The 19,461-nt window shown below is 38.9% G+C and overlaps 2 protein-coding genes across 4 annotated transcripts in view; one reads left to right on the forward strand and one right to left on the reverse strand.

The window, feature by feature from the left end:
• The first annotated feature begins 796 nt into the window (after positions 1-796).
• On the forward strand, positions 797-9,524 carry wbp4 (WW domain binding protein 4). The gene is made up of 10 exons (XM_079884463.1): positions 797-909; positions 1,054-1,126; positions 1,208-1,270; positions 3,458-3,584; positions 5,473-5,652; positions 5,726-5,796; positions 5,877-5,952; positions 6,082-6,311; positions 6,961-7,184; positions 8,879-9,524. Coding segments are annotated over exons 1-10 (1,248 nt in total). The 5' UTR covers positions 797-907; the 3' UTR covers positions 9,081-9,524.
• A 500-nt stretch (positions 9,525-10,024) lies between these two features.
• Positions 10,025-19,461, reverse strand: part of mtrf1 (mitochondrial translational release factor 1) — a 9,457-nt gene continuing 20 nt past the window's right edge. Inside the window, exons 1-10 of one of the 3 annotated variants that reach the window (XM_079884465.1) lie at positions 19,375-19,450; positions 18,906-19,289; positions 14,184-14,272; positions 14,029-14,110; positions 13,846-13,953; positions 12,701-12,873; positions 12,403-12,520; positions 10,879-11,015; positions 10,600-10,698; positions 10,025-10,185 (exon numbers count right to left, since the gene is read on the reverse strand). In XM_079884465.1, the coding sequence (XP_079740591.1) occupies positions 10,096-10,185; positions 10,600-10,698; positions 10,879-11,015; positions 12,403-12,520; positions 12,701-12,873; positions 13,846-13,953; positions 14,029-14,110; positions 14,184-14,272; positions 18,906-19,209 (1,200 nt within the window). In that variant the 5' untranslated portion in view covers positions 19,210-19,289; positions 19,375-19,450 and the 3' untranslated portion in view covers positions 10,025-10,095. Of the gene's footprint in view, positions 10,186-10,599; positions 10,699-10,878; positions 11,016-12,402; positions 12,521-12,700; positions 12,874-13,845; positions 13,954-14,028; positions 14,111-14,183; positions 14,273-18,905 lie in introns of all 3 variants that reach the window. The other 2 variants (XM_079884464.1, XM_079884466.1) reach the window with 2 other exon arrangements.

Below are 19,461 nucleotides of genomic sequence, written 5' to 3' on the forward strand. Positions count from 1 at the left end.
TGGTAACACTTTATTTTGATGGTCCTTTTGAAGTGCTGTTGACTGTAAGTAACTTAGCAACTATATCGATTAACACTGTCAGAGACTGTGCTTAATATCTGCTAACTCTTTAAAAACGTTTTAAGTATTACATTAAAAAGGCGTAATTGACAAAACTTGTAATTCTGAATTAAGTAATAATTATGACAAAAAGTCGAAATTATGACTTAAAAAGTTGAAATTAAAATTATGACTATGCGTCATAATTATGAGATGAAAATGTTAAATTATGACATACTAAATTGAAATTATGATAGATAAAGTAAATATTCCATAGTGAAATTTTCTGAATTCAATATAATTGTATTTGTGAAAATGATTCAGTGCTGAAACAGCATTTAAGAGTTTTTACATATCTTCTGCTTGTTTCTGTAGTTCGTCTGGGCCTCTCTAAGACTATGACTAACTAAAAATGATTATTGATGAATAATGAATGATTGAATAACTTGAATTATGTTGGCGATCTAAAAAAAAAAAAAAAAAAGAATTGTCTTCCCATACCGGGAGTCGAACCCGGGCCGCCTGGGTGAAAACCAGGAATCCTAACCGCTAGACCATATGGGAGGCGCTGGTACTGAGCGCGCCTGACGCTCTCTTATACTCACACAGCCGTTCACAAGCGTGTTTGTATATAATGAGACATCCATTTATGGTTTTAATGTTGTTTATGATTATGGAGTTATCATTCAGCATCATATTTGTCAATCTTGTTTTAATTGTACATTTCCAATCCTTCATCACGGTTTGTCGCGCGATCAGTGACGTCATTTTTAAGTGACAGCAGTGAGCACTCACCAGTGAGCATGTAGAATGAGTAAAACATTCATGTACATTTAAGGGAAGAAATCTGAAATTTCCATCCTTCATAATGTAAGTAATCACGTGGATTTTGATCAGACATCCCACGAACTCGCGCCTCTTGAGCTCGGACTGTAAACGATGCGCTAATGCAATGAAGTATGTGTGTGTGTGTGTGTGTGTGTGTGTGTGTGTGTGTTTGTGTTTGTAATGCAGGGCTGATTACTGGAAATCCCAGCCGAAGAAGTTCTGTCAGTACTGCAAGTGCTGGATCGCAGATAACAAGCCCGTGAGTGGATCAATCCGAACCATAACCCATCCTCCTCTTCCACACTCGATCTGAATGTGTTTCCGTGTGTTTTTCACGCAGAGCGTCGAGTTTCACGAGAGAGGAAAGAATCACAAAGAGAATGTCGCGGCCAAAATCGCAGAGGTAAGAAACAGTAACACTAGAGCTCTGCATTACACCTGAGATTATGTGCACTGACTCTCCTATGCTGTACGTCATATGCGTACTGCACTCAGTATGTGCTCATGAGCACTGCAGTGGGCTCCATTTACCCACACTTGTGCTATTTGCACTTGACCACTTGTCTACTTGCATGATGTATTTCCTGTATAGAAAACTAATAGTGTTGCAAAAAATGTGTTTACAGAGCTTTATTTTGATTTTCAATACTTTCCATTTCAAAATAAGCTTCAAAATGTCTGTTCAGCAGTCCCTATGTAACTGAAGACACAGTTTAAAATGGTGGTGCTTCTAATTAAGTGATAAAAAGCCGTTGAACTCATTGTGTACTCAGTGTGTACTCAGTGTGCACTCAGTGTAATCAGTATGTACTCAGTGTGCGCTCCGTGTGTACTCAGTGTGTACTCAGTATGTACTCAGTGTGCGCTCCGTGTGTACTCAGTGTGCGCTCCGTGTGTACTCAGTATGTACTCAGTGTGCGCTCCGTGTGTACTCAGTGTGTACTCAGTATGTACTCAGTGTGCACTCAGTGTGTACTCAGTGTGCACTCAGTGTGTACTCAGTGTGTACTCAGTGTGTACTCAGTGTGTACTCAGTGTGTACTCAGTGTGCGCTCCGTGTGCGCTCCGTGTGCACTCAGTGTGCGCTCCGTGTGCGCTCCGTGTGCACTCAGTGTGCGCTCCGTGTGCACTCAGTGTGTACTCAGTATGTACTCAGTGTGCGCTCCGTGTGTACTCAGTGTGTACTCAGTGTGTACTCAGTGTGCACTCAGTGTGTACTCAGTGTGTACTCAGTATGTACTCAGTGTGTACTCAGTGTGCACTCAGTGTGCGCTCCGTGTGTACTCAGTGTGTACTCAGTATGTACTCAGTGTGTACTCAGTGTGTACTCAGTGTGCACTCAGTGTGTACTCAGTGTGTACTCAGTATGTACTCAGTGTGCGCTCCGTGTGTACTCAGTGTGTACTCAGTGTGTACTCAGTGTGTACTCAGTGTGCACTCAGTGTGCACTCAGTATGCACTCAGTGTGCACTCAGTGTGTACTCAGTGTGCACTCAGTGTGTACTCAGTGTGTACTCAGTGTGCACTCAGTGTGTACTCAGTGTGTACTCAGTGTGCACTCAGTGTGCACTCAGTATGTACTAGGTGTGCACATTTCCTGTGTGACCTGTTTTGGGCAGTCATATTTATGATATAGAAAGTTGAAATTATACTTAAATAATAATTCTGACATAAAAATAATAATTATGATATTAACATTTCGAAAGTATGACAAAAAAAATCATGATATATAAAAATATCATTAATTATGAGACAAGTCATAATTATGAATGAAATTCAAATTATGAAAGAATTATATCAGCTAGCTATTATTATTATTAACATCTTTTTCTTGACTATATTTAAAGTCACCATGAATTCAAAATTTACAATTCTTATTTTTGGAAAATTGCTTTATTTATTCAAAATTATTTATCCATGCACATCATTATTCGTTTATAGTTCATGTGCCTTATGTAATAAATAAGCGTTTCTCTCAGATACACGTCACAATATGGGAAAAAAGATGATCTCATTGCTGTCTTTAAACAGCCTGATAAAAGTTTAGATGTTTTAACACAAAATTTGATTTAATAGGCAGAATAACTTTATTTCTGGGATTAAATCTGGATTTCACTCACACGGAATGTATGCATTTCAATGCATTTCATGTTGTATGGTGAATATTGCACAGTATTCTGAGTAAAGCATCCTGTCACATTACTTTTTTACGTTATACATTACGTTTAAAGTGAAGTTGCGCTGGTCTTTTCTTCCCTATAGTTCCATATATCCGAGTAAAACTATGAGGGTTCACACTTTATTGGATGAGAACAAAACACTGAACTGAATTGATCTGAATAATGACACTATTGTCTCCTGTAGAATCTAAAGTTGTCTCATATCTGATGAAGTCTGCATCATTGATTCTGTTATTTTCCTGTTTATTACTGTGAAATCATCTGTACTGGAACAAGCGCTGTGGAAATGAGCTGGTAAACAGAAAGTTGGCTGCTGCTGTCAGAGCTGCATGTGTGTGATGATAAGAGTGTGTGAGACGCTCTCTGATTGGCCAGCAGCGCTCATGTGACCCCGTCAATGTTCCTGACAGATTAAGAAGAAAAGCGTTGCGAAGGCCAAACAGGAGCAGAAGATGTCGAAGGAGTTCGCAGCGATGGAAGAAGCGGCTCTGAAGGCGTATGAGGAGGATCTGAAGAGGCTCACGGCTCAGTCGTCAGGTCTCGTTAACAGTTACTTTTATAAGTAATGTGTTACAATATTGTGTTACTCTCGAAAAAAGTAACTATTTGCATTGACTTTTCATGTAAAGTAATATGTTACTTTTTCTCACCTGGCAGAGACTCGCTCTCTTTTAGTCCTTGCAGGTGTTTTTTTGAAAGTGTTTAACGCAGTAATGCATTCGACAACATAGCTTATACTGTTTTCTTTTCCAAAGACATTTAAAATATTATTATATTCTGAGCACATAGAATATTTCCTGAGCCCTAGAGCGATGTATGCCATATAAAAGATCTCCTAACATTACCTATTATACAACTCTTTTTATTAAAAGTTATGTTTTGTTACTTAAGTACTTTTTGTCTGTTCCTGCACATGCATGAGTGACTGTGTTATGAAGGAGAGTTAGAATTTTAATTCAGTGTTTTAAAAACGTTTAAGCAAATTGATTAAACTAAAAAGTAATGTGCATTACTAAAATGACATAAAAAGTAATGCGTTACTTTACTCGTTACATCAAAAGTAATCTGATTACGTAATGCACGTTGTTTTTATCGCGTTACTTGTTACATCAAAGTAATCTGATCATCTAATGCAAGTTGTAATGTATTACTTTATTCGTAACATCAAAAATTTTATCTGATTACATGATGCACATTACTTGTAACTTGTTACTTTACTTGTTAAATCAGAATAGTAATCTGGTAACGTAAGGCACGTTACTTGTAATGCATTACTTGTTACGTCAAAGTAATCTGATTATGTAATGCATTACTTTATTCGTGACGTCAACAAAGTAATCTGATTACATAATAAACATTACTTGTAATTTGTTACTTAACTCGTTACATAAAAAAGTAATCTGATTACATAATAAACATTACTTGTAATTTGTTACTTAACTCGTTACATAAAAAAGTAATCTGATTACATAATGCACGTTACTTGTAATTTGTTACTTAACTCGTTACATAAAAAAGTAATCTGATTACATAATGCACGTTACTTGTAATTTGTTACTTAACTTGTTACATAAAAAAGTAATCTGATTACGTACGGCATGTTACTTGTAATTTGTTACTTAGCTCGTTACATAAAAAGTAATCTGATTACATAATGCACCTTGTAATTTGTTACTTAACTCGTTACATAAAAAAGTAATCTGATTACATAATGCACGTTACTTGTAATTTGTTACTTAACTTGTTACATAAAAAAGTAATCTGATTACATAATGCACGTTACTTGTAATTTACTTAACTCGTTACATAAAAAAGTAATCTGATTACGTACGGCACGTTACTTGTAATTTGTTACTTAACTCGTTACATAAAAAGTAATCTGATTACATAATGCACGTTACTTGTAATTTACTTAACTCGTTACATAAAAAAGTAATCTGATTACGTACGGCACGTTACTTGTAATTTGTTACTTAACTCGTTACATAAAAAGTAATCTGATTACATACTTAACTCGTTACATAAAAAGTAATCTGATTACATAATGCACGTTACTTGTAATTTGTTACTTAACTCGTTACATAAAAAGTAATCTGATTACATAATGCACGTTACTTGTAATTTGTTACTTAACTCGTTACATAAAAAAGTAATCTGATTACGTACGGCATGTTACTTGTAATTTGTTACTTAACTCGTTACATAAAAAAAGTAATCTGATTACATAATGCACGTTACTTGTAATTTGTTACTTAACTCGTTACATAAAAAGTAATCTGATTACGTACGGCATGTTAGTCGTTACATAAAAGTAATCTTCTTACATAATGCGTGTCAATTGTAATGTTACTTCCCCCAACACTGATTTTCAACATGTTTACAGTCGCGTATGTGATCAAGCTGATGTCCTCGTGTCTCTGTGCAGGCGTGAGTTTGCCTCCACCAGAACCTCCGGCTAAAACGCAGAAAAAACCCAAAAAACGTCCCGCAAACGTGCCGTCAGGAAACATGCCGTCAGGAAGCAGCAGCCGCAGCCGGCCCGATGTCTGGGTGGGAGGAACCACAGGCGACGGCCAGCTGTATTATTTCAACACCACCACAGGAGGTGAGACGCCGCCACACATGAGCTTCACATGCACACGCGTGTCCGTGTCCTCACTGTGTGTCCGTGTCCTCAGAGTCGCAGTGGGAGAAACCGGATGGGTTCCTGGACGAGAGCTCGTCATCATCAGTCGTGGGACACATGCAGGTCAACTAAACTCATCCGTCTGAGTGTGTGTGAGTCTGAGGTTGTGTGTGACTGATCTAACGCCACGTTTACATGCGCAGGATCCGTCAGCCGCTGCGTGGATGGAGGCCGTGAGTCCTGATGGATATATGTACTACTACAACACTGAGACTGGCCGTAAGAAACATATTCACAGACATATCTAAACACAAGGGCCTCCTTCCCTTCACCTCTGTACAGATAAAACCAGTTCGCATGGACACGCGTAAACGACTAAAAACCTGTTTGATTTCTCATCCTGACCAGAATCCAGCTGGGACAAACCGGATGGCTTTAGTTCGGAAGACATTTCTCCTCCTGGTGTTGAATCTGCTCGTGACGTGATGATAACGGCTGAGAACTCTTCTCCCGTTCATCCCGAGCCTCCGTCTGCAGAAGAAGACTCGTCTGACCCTCCCAAAGACACACCGGAACCAGAACCAGAACCAGAGCCAGAGCAAACCAAAGAATCCAGCGGAGTGAAGATCAGCTTCAGGGTGAGACGCTGGCGGCCACATGCACTGCCACACAAACACTCGGGTGTGTTTCCCGAAACCATCGTTCTAACGAACATTCGCAAACCGCATCGCAGAGGTGTGTGTGTGTGTGACGACAGATCTCGACCTGCGGTTAGAAGCAGTTTCTAGTTTTCATGTGGATTCAATAAATCCTGATCTTGAGCAGAATAAGCGAGCTGACGTTCAGTGCAATCTATATCTGTTATTTAGAATACACACAAGTGTCATTTACGTCTTTTAGTTCGTCGAGAGATTTAAAGCGTCGTGTTGAAGAGTGCGCGTGTGTGAACGAGCTCTAGTGCGCAAGAACGAGTCTGAGTGAATCTGGAAATAAAGCAAAATAACTGAGAAACATGAGAAATATTCCTCAGATGTCTTGTCTAATTTATAGCGAAACAACATCTCGCGTTAACTCGATCTCAGAGTCATTAACAGCAGTTATTACTCAACACCTGAGTGACATCAGTAACCAACGGCTGACCGACCAACTTACGACAGTACGGGGACCAGTCGAGACTCGCTAGTTGATCTCTTCAGCGATGTACTATAGCAGTGAAGCCGCGAGTTACAGCGCTGTACGGGAAACACACCCCTGTACGACACGTCAATGTGTTTGTTCTCCACACAGAAAAGAAAAGACGAGCCGATCCAAACGTCATCAGACGACGGAGGAGAGAAAACCCCAGACGACGGAGGAGAGAAGAACTCAGATGATGGAGGGAACGCTGAGGAGAAGGAGGAGGAAACGAGCGCTCCTGTCGCAGTGAAGGAGATCGTGATCCCGGTGAAGAGAGCCAGAAAGATCAATCCATACGGATCCTGGGAACGAATCACGCCGGTGGAAGATCCATAGTAAGACTAATGTGTTCTTATGAGATATTGGGTGTAAATTCATCAAATGCTGGTCAAAATAACACTGTGTGTTTGTGAGGTGAATTACACTTAAAAACCAAATTATTAAAGTTTTGAATTGGCTTTTATTTTTATATTTTTAGTTTCAATTTATGATGTTAATTTTAGTTTAATTTTTAATTATGTTAGAGTTTAGTTGTGTCCGTTAGTCGTCGTCGTCTTCTTCTTCTTCTCTGATTAGAGGACAGTCTGAACACGAACCACAGCAATCCTGGACTCTGTAACTCAATCGCTCTAGCGCCACCAACTGTCCAAAGTTCCACACACGTTAATGCTAATAACTTATGAATTGTAAGGTCTAGAAACAAACATGTTTCCACTGATTCCTTGGCTCAAGATGATTCGATCGCACCCTATGATGTCATTTTCTGTCATTTAATTTTTTTCCGCCATTTTTAATTTTCCCAAAAAAATACTTTTTCAAACTTTTTGCCAACAAAAAAAACATGAAATTCAAGTCGATTCATCAAATCGTTCTCGAAATAACGAGTCAACGAAGAGCAAGTCAAAATGGATATGATGCTATATCTCCTTCAGCGCATTCTGACCAAACTTGGTGTGTGTTACGACAACCATGACCTGAGGACACCTGCACAGTTTCAGCGCAGTGCCACCTAGTGGTCAGGAGAAATGAAAAATTGCTATTTTTGCTTATAACTTCTGAACAGTTTCGCCTAAAATCACGAGACTTAATAGATTCCTTGGGTCATGCCTAAATATTAACACATTTAAAGTTGGCATGAAATGTAAATCCACTATTTTTTAAATCTATAACACGCATTTAGAATCTATTTTCTAAATACGTTATTGATTTTATTATGAACGATTCATTTGCGCATGTTTCATCTTTTTTTTTTAAAGTTTTGACCTTGTAATGTTTAATCAGACTGTCGTAACTGGATCTTCTGGTGACGTATGCAGGATTCTCCAATCGTTTAGTGCGATTAAGCTCCGCCCCTACAAGCTCACGCTCATCTGCATACACTTCTGAGTGCCACGCCCACATCTCAACATCCAATCAGCAACTGATGCACACAACCAAGTCCCGTTACACCCGGATGTACGTCACAGTACAGAAGAAAGTATCTGATGCTGCTTCTGTCTCATAAACCTTTGACTTTCAGGACATGTTACTTTTTTGTAATGTCAGCAAAACCAGCCGAAGCATCAGAGATGTCACGTCACCTTCATTTATATAGCGCTTTTAACAATATAAATTGTAGTGTTAGGGTTTGTTGCAAAGGTCATTAGTTATTAACTTAGCGGCCGCTAACACACACCGTTTACTGAAAGCAGAAACTTTAATGTGTTCTGGCCGTTCATTCACACAAGAGTGTTTGAGGCTCGAGAACACACACTCTGAAACAGGATACAAGGTGATAACTAACAAGGTTAATCACTAATGATCTTTACATCGGAAATGAATCAATCAAACTAACTTTATCTGGACAATAACTCTATTCTAGATCTGCTGTAAAGCCTGATCTCTGTTACTGTAATCTCCTGTTCTCACTGTAAAGCTGCTGTGAAACTCTATATTGTTAAAGCGCAGTATAAAAGAAGGAGACTCGACTTGACGTGTGTGTGTGTGTGTGTGTGTGTGTGTGTGTGTGTGTGTGTGTTCTCGTCTGCAGTGAGAAGGTGGATCTGCAGCTTCCGCAGGTGGAAAGTTTCGCTCCGGCTCCATCCGTCGCCCCCCCGGAGCCCCGGCCCCCGTTTAAGGAGCGCACCATCACGTCTCTGGGGCCCGAAGACAGCGCCGGAACCACTTTCAGGAAGAGGAAAACCGAGAACGGCAAATCCAGGATCCTCCGGCAGAGAGGGAAGGACGAGTAGAGACGAGTCTTCACAGCTTCTCCGCTTTAGAATTTTTTGTATTTTATAAATTGTTGGCAGGCGACGTTTTAACCGCCTTAAAATACTTTTTTTGTGAATATTTCCAGGACTCAGTTTTGCTTCTGAGTGTTTCAGTGATGATGTCTGGTGTGTGGAAGCTAGTCTGAAACACGGAATAAAAACAATTGTGCAATTGTAACTTTTCTCACAAGATATAAACTCACAATTGTAAGATGAGCATGATGTATTCCACGGCAGAAACGAGCTTCCATGCTGTGGTGTGAGTGTTTTAGAATATTTGTAATAGTTGGCTTTGAAGAATTAAAGCCATAGTTTAATTACCACTTAATGTCTTACAGATGAATCGAGACTTTCATTGCTCACGACATCCACCTCAAATGACATTACAACTTTTTTACATTAAAACAACAGAATTCCAGTTCCTTTCCTGTGTTTTAGTTGTTATTGTATTTTAACAACACGGAGTGTTTCAAAGCAGATTTACAGTGATAACAGGAAAATAATGCAACAAACTTTGTTTCTGCTCTACAGTTTCTTTCATTTCAGTCCCGTCTCTACATGATGGACCCTGAATAAGTGTGTTTTGATGATAGCGTGTCATCAGGAGTGTTTCTGTGCGCGTCTGATAGGCTCAGTGCCTCGATATCGAGTTGATAGTCGCTCTCCACACCCACATCATCAACACTAGTACAGCCGTTTCATGATGAACACCACAACATGAAAACTTCAAACTTATCAGCCAGCTCAATATACGGCATTAACATGCAAACATTAACAGTCTGACTGAAGGCTGATTGTCATGTGACCTGCAGTGATCGGTCATTCTTGCATATCTTAGTCTTATTTTTGACACTGAATGTTGATGTTTGAGCTTCAGCTTTTACTGGACGGACTGTATTAATGAGACGAGACATGAAGCTGCTTGTTATACATATAGAATATAGTTTAATGACAGGAAATATGTACAGAGACAGTGTGAGGACGTGTGTGTGGATCAGCTGATGTCGTGGAGTCTGAGCAGGTCGTGTTTCTCCTGAAGGATTCGGATCAGATCCTCCAGATCTTCGCCGCCCCGCAAGAAACCCTGCAAACAACACACACACACACACACACACACACACACACACACACATATATTTAGACAGTTTTGCTGTTGAGCCACTTTAACCCTGTGAAGCCTGGCATATCTTTTACATGAAACATGTACAACCTTTACATGAAATATAAAAATGTTTTTTATGTTGAGAATCATTTTTGATCCATCAGGAGGAATATGGAGGAAAAAACTTTCATTTTATTCAGAGTGAAACTGAGCAAAAATACCGTGTTTTCTGCAGAACCTGATATTTATATGACATTCTGATGATTGTAAATCAATGAGATCTTTATACCAGTATAGCAGATACTGACAAAATGCATATACAAATCAATATCTGCCAATAATATGATGATATTTAAGTGCTTAGTTTATGATCTGTAGTTTTAAAACATATGTTACCTTGATGTCACGCGTCACATGACCAACCCTGTGGTCCGTCACTCGATCTTGACTGAAGTTGTAAGTGCGTATTCTGTCCGACTGACACCGAGAGCCCACCTGAGACGCACAAACACATGTTATTAAAAGTCTTTATAGATGTTAATATCAAACCCTGCACTGCAAACACTGATGCTGTTCCTCAGGGTCTCGTTCTCCAGCTCAAATATCTAAACACTCTTCAGTCAAGACACATTTAGTGATGTCATCAGTTGTGTTGGGCTGGATTGGTGCACTGGCCTGTTGTCTGCGAGCGCTGTGCGTTTGCTCTCTCTGCTGTCCCATGATGCACTGGTACAGTCGCGCTCGGAGAACACGCAGCGCCGTGTCGCGGTTCTTCAGCTGAGAGCGAAACTGCTGGCACTCAGAGACCGTTCCTGAACACAGAAGATAGACTGAGTCCAGACTCACCGGGGGAAACAGGACGATAATAGAATCAGTGATGCAAATTCAGCTGTAAAGAGGCCAAAGTGTCATTATTCAGATCAGTTCAGTTCTGTTCTCATCTCATGCAGTCAAATCAGGAATATTACTGGGATAGTTCACCCACAAATGAAAATTAGCCCATGATTTACTCTCCCTCAACTCATCCTAGGTGTTTATGACATTCTTCTCTCAGACGAATACAATCAGAGTTATATTAAAAAATGTCCTGGCTCTTCCAAGCTTTATAATGGCTGTTTCTGTTTTGAAGTCCATAAAAGTGCATCTGTCCATCATAATATACAATATTTTTTAATATAACTCTGATTGTGTTCATCTGAAAGAAGAATGTCAAACACCTAGGATGAGTTGTGGGAGAGTAAATCATGAGCTAATTTTAATTTGTGGGTGAACTATCCCTTTAAGTGTCATAACCCTGTGTCATCATAACCCTGTGTCATCATAACCCTGTGTCGTGTCATAACCCTGTGTCATCATAACCCTGTGTCGTGTCATAGTCGTGTCATAACCCTGTGTCGTGTCATAGTCGTGTCATAACCCTGTGTCATCATAACCCTGTGTCGCATCATAACCCTGTGTCGCATCATAACCCTGTGTCATCATAACCCTGTGTCGTGTCATAACCCTGTGTCATCATAACCCTGTGTCGTGTCATAACCCTGTGTCATCATAACCCTGTGTCGTGTCATAACCCTGTGTCGCATCATAACCCTGTGTCGTGTCATAACCCTGTGTCGTGTCATAACCCTGTGTCGTGTCATAACCCTGTGTCATCATAACCCTGTGTCGTGTCATAACCCTGTGTCATCATAACCCTGTGTCATCATAACCCTGTGTCATCATAACCCTGTGTCATCATAACCCTGTGTCGTGTCATAACCCTGTGTCATCATAACCCTGTGTCATCATAACCCTGTGTCGTGTCATAACCCTGTGTCGTGTCATAACCCTGTGTCATCATAACCCTGTGTCATCATAACCCTGTGTCATCATAACCCTGTGTCATCATAACCCTGTGTCATCATAACCCTGTGTCGTGTCATAACCCTGTGTCATCATAACCCTGTGTCATCATAACCCTGTGTCATCATAACCCTGTGTCGTGTCATAACCCTGTGTCGTGTCATAACCCTGTGTCGCATCATAACCCTGTGTCATCATAACCCTGTGTCATCATAACCCTGTGTCGTGTCATAACCCTGTGTCGTGTCATAACCCTGTGTCATCATAACCCTGTGTCGTGTCATAACCCTGTGTCATCATAATCCTGTGTCATCATAACCCTGTGTCATCATAACCCTGTGTCATCATAACCCGCACCTGTGGGCAGGTGAACCACGCGTACGGCGCTGTCGGTGGTGTTGACGCTCTGTCCGCCGGCGCCGCGAGACCTGAACGTGTCGATACGCAGGTCTTTAGCCGCGATGTGAATGTCCACCTGCAGAGTTATTACACGACACACACATCAGAACACTCTCACACACACACACACACACACACACTCTCACACACACACTGACTGAGTGGTTTGAAAATATTTAGGATTCAAAAGCATATGAATGTTATTCCTGCAAGAAAAGTAAATATTAGTTATGATTAATTAAAAAGTGTATCGGACCTCGCGTGGCTGCGGCAGAACTATGACCGTCACGGTTCCCGTGTGGATCCGCTGCATGCGTGATGACAGACCGACTTCAGGAATCCTCTGCACTCGATGAGTCCCTCCCTCGAACCTCAGCCAGCGAAACACCGAGTCCCCCGAGATCCTGACGGCGGCGTGGTGAAGCCCTCCTGACACACACACACACACACGCACACACACACACACACACGCGCACACACACGCGCACACACAGTCACGCGTGCACACACACACACACGCGCACACACACGCGCACACACAGTCACGCGTGCACACACACACACACACACACACGCGCACACACACGCGCACACACAGTCACGCGTGCACACACGCACACACACGCGCACACACACGCGCACACACAGTCACGCGTGCGCACACACACACACACACACACACACACACACACACACACACACACACACACACACACACAGTCACGCACACACACACACACAGTCACACACACACAGTCACACACACACGCACACACACACACACACACACACACAGTCACGCACACACACACACACAGTCACACACACACACGCACACACACACACCGTCATTTATTTATTATAAATAAATATTTATTTTAAGCTAATTTAATCTATTTAATAAATTAATAACTACCTGTTAAACAAAATGTATATTTATTTATATCTAATTTAATCCATTTAATAGATTAGTAACCGATAATATTTTATTGATCATAATCTGTGTCACGATTAGATTCATAATTAATAACTATTTTATTAATTTTAATTACATTTTTGATTACATTTTACTCTAATTTAATCTATTTAATAGATTAATTACGAACTAATATTTATTAGAAATAATATTTTAATTATTTGTATTAATAAATTAATAATACATTTTTATTTATTTATTTTAATCTATTTAATAGATTAAAAACAAATACTTTTTATTTATTTGTATTTAATAGATTAATAACTCTATATTAATATTTCGTAAGTAACTAATATTTCATAATTATTACTATATATTTATTATTACTATAAATAATTATGAATTATTTCGTGATATTAACTACTGTAATGGTCTGGTTCAGTTGAGTGTGAGGACCCCTGAGCCGGCGGACGAGTGAGGCGTACCGTAATCTGCCGGAGTGTAATTGCAGACCTCAAAGTCCCAGTGTTTATAGCAGGCAAAGCCTTGGTACATGTCGAAGATCTCTCGTGTGAACTGCTGGCAGATGTCTCCTACACACACACACACACACACGTCACACACACATGTCAGCGAACCTCTGGTGTCTGACGGGAACGTGATCAAACCTCCGGTGGTCCGTCCTGATGCGACCTCGAGCACAACACTCCTGTGGTCCAGATCCTCGACGGGAACCAGCGTCTCCATCAGCTGCAACGGGAAAACAACATCTGACTTTCTCCTGACACCGTTCCTGACGGACGAGTGAAGGAACCGTCCAAACCTTCGTGTTGAGCTGCTTTACTCTTCTGCTCAGCTCTTCATGTTCCTCTTGCAGGAGCTCGAGCATCTGCTGATCTTCAGCACTGGTGTCTGGAACACATGGAGAACTCATGGAGAACTCATGAAGAACTCATGGAGAACTCATGAAGAACTCATGGAGAACTCATGAAGAACTCATGGATAACTCATGGAGAACTCATGAAGAACTCATGGAGAACTCATGGAGAACTCATGGAGAACTCATGGAGAACTCATGGAGAACTCATGGAGAACTCATGGAGAACTCATTAAGAACTCATGAAGAACTCATGGAGAACTCATTAAGAACTCATGAAGAACTCATGGAGAACTCATGGAGAACTCATGGAGAACTCATGGAGAACTCATTAAGAACTCATGAAGAACTCATGGAGAACTCATGGAGAACTCATGGAGAACTCATGGAGAACTCATGGAGAACTCATGGAGAACTCATGGAGAACTCATGGAGAACACATGAAGAACACATGAAGAACTCATGGAGAACTCATGAAGAACTCATGAAGAACTCATGGAGAACTCATGGAGAACTCATGGAGAACTCATGGAGAACTCATGGAGAACTCATGAAGAACTCATGAAGAACTCATGGAGAACACATGAAGAACTCATGGAGAACACATGGAGAACTCATGAAGAACTCATGAAGAACTCATGAAGAACTCATGGAGAACACATGAAGAACTCATGGAGAACACATGAAGAACTCATGGAGAACTCATGAAGAACTCATGGAGAACTCATGGAGAACTCATGGAGAACACATGAAGAACTCATGGAGAACTCATGAAGAACTCATGGAGAACTCATGGAGAACTCATGGAGAACTCATGGAGAACTCATGAAGAACACATGAAGAACTCATGAAGAACTCATGGAGAACTCATGGAGAACTCATGAAGAACTCATGAAGAACTCATGAAGAACTCATGAAGAACACATGAAGAACTCATGGAGAACTCATGGAGAACTCATGGAGAACTCATGGAGAACTCATCAAGAACTTTTAATATAAAAGTCTTCTGGAGAGCGGATTCTCAGATCAACGCCTGTCACAATTCACCTGACACTATTCAGTTATTTATGGAAGCCCATTTCACACCACATGACATAAAACATGCTTCAGTAAATCATGATGAGATAAAAAGTCAAAATGATGACATACTAATCCATAATTGAGATAAAAAGTAAATTATAAGATAGTTAAAATTATGACACTAATCCATAACTGTTAGAAAATAAAGTCGAAATTATAACATACTAATCCATAATTATGAGATAAAAAAGGTTGGAATTGACTATCAAAATTATGACATACTAATTCATAATTGATAAAAGTCATAATTATGTAAAAACTACGACAAACTACGTCAAATTTATTACAAAAAGTCAAAATTCGTCAAAAAAAGGAATTATAACATACTAAGTCAATTGAGATAAAACGACAAAATTATGACAGTATTAAAAAACTGGAAATTATGACAGTATTAAAAAACTGGAAATTATGACATACTAAATTGAAATTATGACAAAAAGTCATAATTATGACATACTAAATCGAAATTGCGACAAAAAGTCATAATTATGACATACTAAATCAAAATTGAGACAAAAAGTCATAATTATGAGAAAAAAGTAGATATGACAATCAATTATGAGGTAAAAAGTTGATATGACAATCAATTATGAGGTAAAAAGTTGATATGACAATCAATTATGAGACAAAAAAAGTCAAAATTATGAGATGAAGTCAATATTGTGACAAAGTCATAATTATGAGATGAAAGTCGAAAATATGAAATAAGTCAAAATTATAGCCTAGATAAAATCGAAATAATGACTTCACATTTTTTTCATCATTATGATTTACCAAAGCACTTTTTTTTCTTAGTTATGTGGCAGAAATTGGCTTCTACAGTTATATAACTTGTCTCATATTTGCATCATCAAGTTTGCATCATTGATTCTTTTATTATCTTCTTTATTAGTGTGAAGCTGCTTTGAAACAATATGTACTCTTTAAAGGATATTTATATAGAGTTAGGGATGATTATCTGGTAGAGTAAGGGTTAATTATCTGTTAAGGTTGATTATCTGGTAGAGTAAGGGTTAATTATCTGTTAATGTTGATTATCTGGTAGAGTTAGGGTTAATTATCTGTTAAGGTTGATTATCTGGTAGAGTTAGGGTTAATTATCTGTTACGGTTGATTATCTGGTAGAGTTAGGGTTAATTATCTGTTAATGTTGATTATCTGGTAGAGTTAGGGTTAATTATCTGTTAAGGTTGATTATCTGGTAGAGTAAGGGTTAATTATCTGTTACGGTTGATTATCTGGTAGAGTTAGGGTTAATTATCTGTTAAGGTTGATTATCTGGTAGAGTTAGGGTTAATTATCTGTTACGGTTGATTATCTGGTAGAGTTAGGGTTAATTATCTGTTAAGGTTGATTATCTGGTAGAGTTAGGGTTAATTATCTGTTAATGTTGATTATCTGGTAGAGTTAGGGTTAATTATCTGTTAAGGTTGATTATCTGGTAGAGTTAGGGTTAATTATCTGTTAATGTTGATTATCTGGTAGAGTTAGGGTTAATTATCTGTTAATGTTGATTATCTGGTAGAGTTAGGGTTAATTATCTGTTAAGGTTGATTATCTGGTAGAGTAAGGGTTAATTATCTGTTAATGTTGATTATCTGGTAGAGTTAGGGTTAATTATCTGTTAAGGTTGATTATCTGGTAGAGTAAGGGTTAATTATCTGGTAGAGTAAGAGTTAATTATCTGTTAATGTTGATTATCTGGTAGAATTGGCGTTAATTATCTGGTAGAGTAAGGGTTAATTATCTGTTAATGTTGATTATCTGGTAGAGTTGGGGATAGTTATCTGTTAATGTTCATTATCTGGTAGAGTAAGGGTTAATTATCTGGTAGAGTAAGGGTTAATTATCTGTTAATGTTGATTATCTGGTAGAGTTGGGGTTAGTTATCTCTGGTAGAGTTAGGGTTAATTATATGTTAATGTTGATTATCTGGTAGAGTAAGGGTTAATTATATGTTAATGTTGATTATCTGGTAGAGTAAGGGTTAATTATCAGTTAATGTTCATTATCTGGTAGAGTAAGAGTTAATTATATGTTAATGTTCATTATCTGGTAAGAGTAAGGGTTAATTATCTGTTAATGTTCATTATCTGGCAGAGTTAGGGTTAATTATCTGTTAAGGTTAATTATCTGGTAGAGTAAGGGTTAATTATATGTTAATGTTGATTATCTGGTAGAGTAAGGGTTAATTATCTGTTAAGGTTAATTATCTGGTAGAGTAAGGGTTAATTATCAGTTAATGTTCATTATCTGGTAGAGTAAGAGTTAATTATATGTTAATGTTCATTATCTGGTAAGAGTAAGGGTTAATTATCTGTTAATGTTCATTATCTGGCAGAGTTAGGGTTAATTATCTGTTAAGGTTAATTATCTGGTAGAGTTGGGGTTAATTATCTGTTAATGTTCATTATCTGGTAGAGTTGGGGTTAATTATCTGTTAATGTTCATTATCTGGTAGAGTTAGGGTTAATTATCTGTTAAGGTTGATTATCTGGTAGAGTAAGGGTTAATTATCTGGTAGAGTAAGAATTAATTATCTGTTAATGTTGATTATCTGGTAGAATTGGCGTTAATTATCTGGTAGAGTAAGGGTTAATTATCTGTTAATGTTGATTATCTGGTAGAGTTGGGGTTAGTTATCTGTTAATGTTCATTATCTGGTAGAGTAAGGGTTAATTATCTGGTAGAGTAAGGGTTAATTATCTGTTAATGTTGATTATCTGGTAGAGTTGGGGTTAGTTATCTCTGGTAGAGTTAGGGTTAATTATATGTTAATGTTGATTATCTGGTAGAGTAAGGGTTAATTATATGTTAATGTTGATTATCTGGTAGAGTAAGGGTTAATTATCAGTTAATGTTCATTATCTGGTAGAGTAAGAGTTAATTATATGTTAATGTTCATTATCTGGTAAGAGTAAGGGTTAATTATCTGTTAATGTTCATTATCTGGCAGAGTTAGGGTTAATTATCTGTTAAGGTTAATTATCTGGTAGAGTAAGGGTTAATTATATGTTAATGTTGATTATCTGGTAGAGTAAGGGTTAATTATCTGTTAAGGTTAATTATCTGGTAGAGTAAGGGTTAATTATCAGTTAATGTTCATTATCTGGTAGAGTAAGAGTTAATTATATGTTAATGTTCATTATCTGGTAAGAGTAAGGGTTAATTATCTGTTAATGTTCATTATCTGGCAGAGTTAGGGTTAATTATCTGTTAAGGTTAATTATCTGGTAGAGTTGGGGTTAATTATCTGTTAATGTTCATTATCTGGTAGAGTTGGGGTTAATTATCTGTTAATGTTGATTATCTGGTAGAGTTGGGGTTAGTTATCTCTGGTAGAGTTAGTACAGTCTGTTAGAGCAGTGGTTCTCAACCCTGGTCCTGGGGAACCACAGCTCTGCACATTTTATATGTCTCCTTTATCTGACACACCCAGTTCAGTTCAGTTCAGAGCTCTTTCCTAACGAGATGATGATCTGAATCAGGTGTGTTAAATGAGGGAGACATACAAACTGTGCAGAGCTGTGGGTCCCCAGGACCAGGATTGAGAACCACTGTGTTAGAGTGATGCTGGGAAACACTCACTGTGAATGAGAGTCTGTATCTCTGCCAGTTCTCTGAGCGCTAGTTGAGTTTTCTCAAACGCGTTAATGACCCTCGACGCTTCCACTAATGTTTGGTTTAAAGCTCTCCTGTCAGACTCCGTCATCTGTCCTCTCTCTAAACGAGCTGTGATACTCTTCTGCTCGTCCATCACGCGTTTAATGCGTCTCTGAACCGCCTCGTTCTTCAGGAAATCCTCAGTTTTGTGGCTGTTTGATCTGCAGATTCTCACAGTTTGAAGACGAGGCGAAACGCGCCTCAGGATCCGCATCAGAGCCGCCGACATCAGCGCGATCCCGGTGCATCAATCCAGTGTTGTCACTCAGTCTAGGGCTGCTTTAGCATTTACTAGCAGCAAGCTAACCACTGCAGCGAAAACATATTAATGGAAAATCTGTTAATAAATCAATCCAGCTGGCTATTAAAGGTTTATTTTGTCATGATAACTGACCATTTACTGGTCATCTCTATGAAAGTAAAGGTCAGTGAAGCACAAGCACACGCACACGCATGGCACAGAAAAAAGGAAACCGATATG

This window comes from Squalius cephalus, assembly GCF_949319135.1.
Source record: "Squalius cephalus genome assembly, chromosome: 10".
Taxonomy (NCBI): Eukaryota; Metazoa; Chordata; class Actinopteri; order Cypriniformes; family Leuciscidae; genus Squalius; species Squalius cephalus.

What these genes read in the sequence shown, in the direction of transcription:
- wbp4 (XM_079884463.1), top strand. An exon ending in TCGCGGCCAAAATCGCAGAG is followed by an intron (nt 1,271 to 3,457) that starts GTAAGAAACAGT and finishes TGTTCCTGACAG; the next exon opens with ATTAAGAAGAAAAGCGTTGC. An exon ending in CTACAACACTGAGACTGGCC is followed by an intron (nt 5,953 to 6,081) that starts GTAAGAAACATA and finishes CATCCTGACCAG; the next exon opens with AATCCAGCTGGGACAAACCG.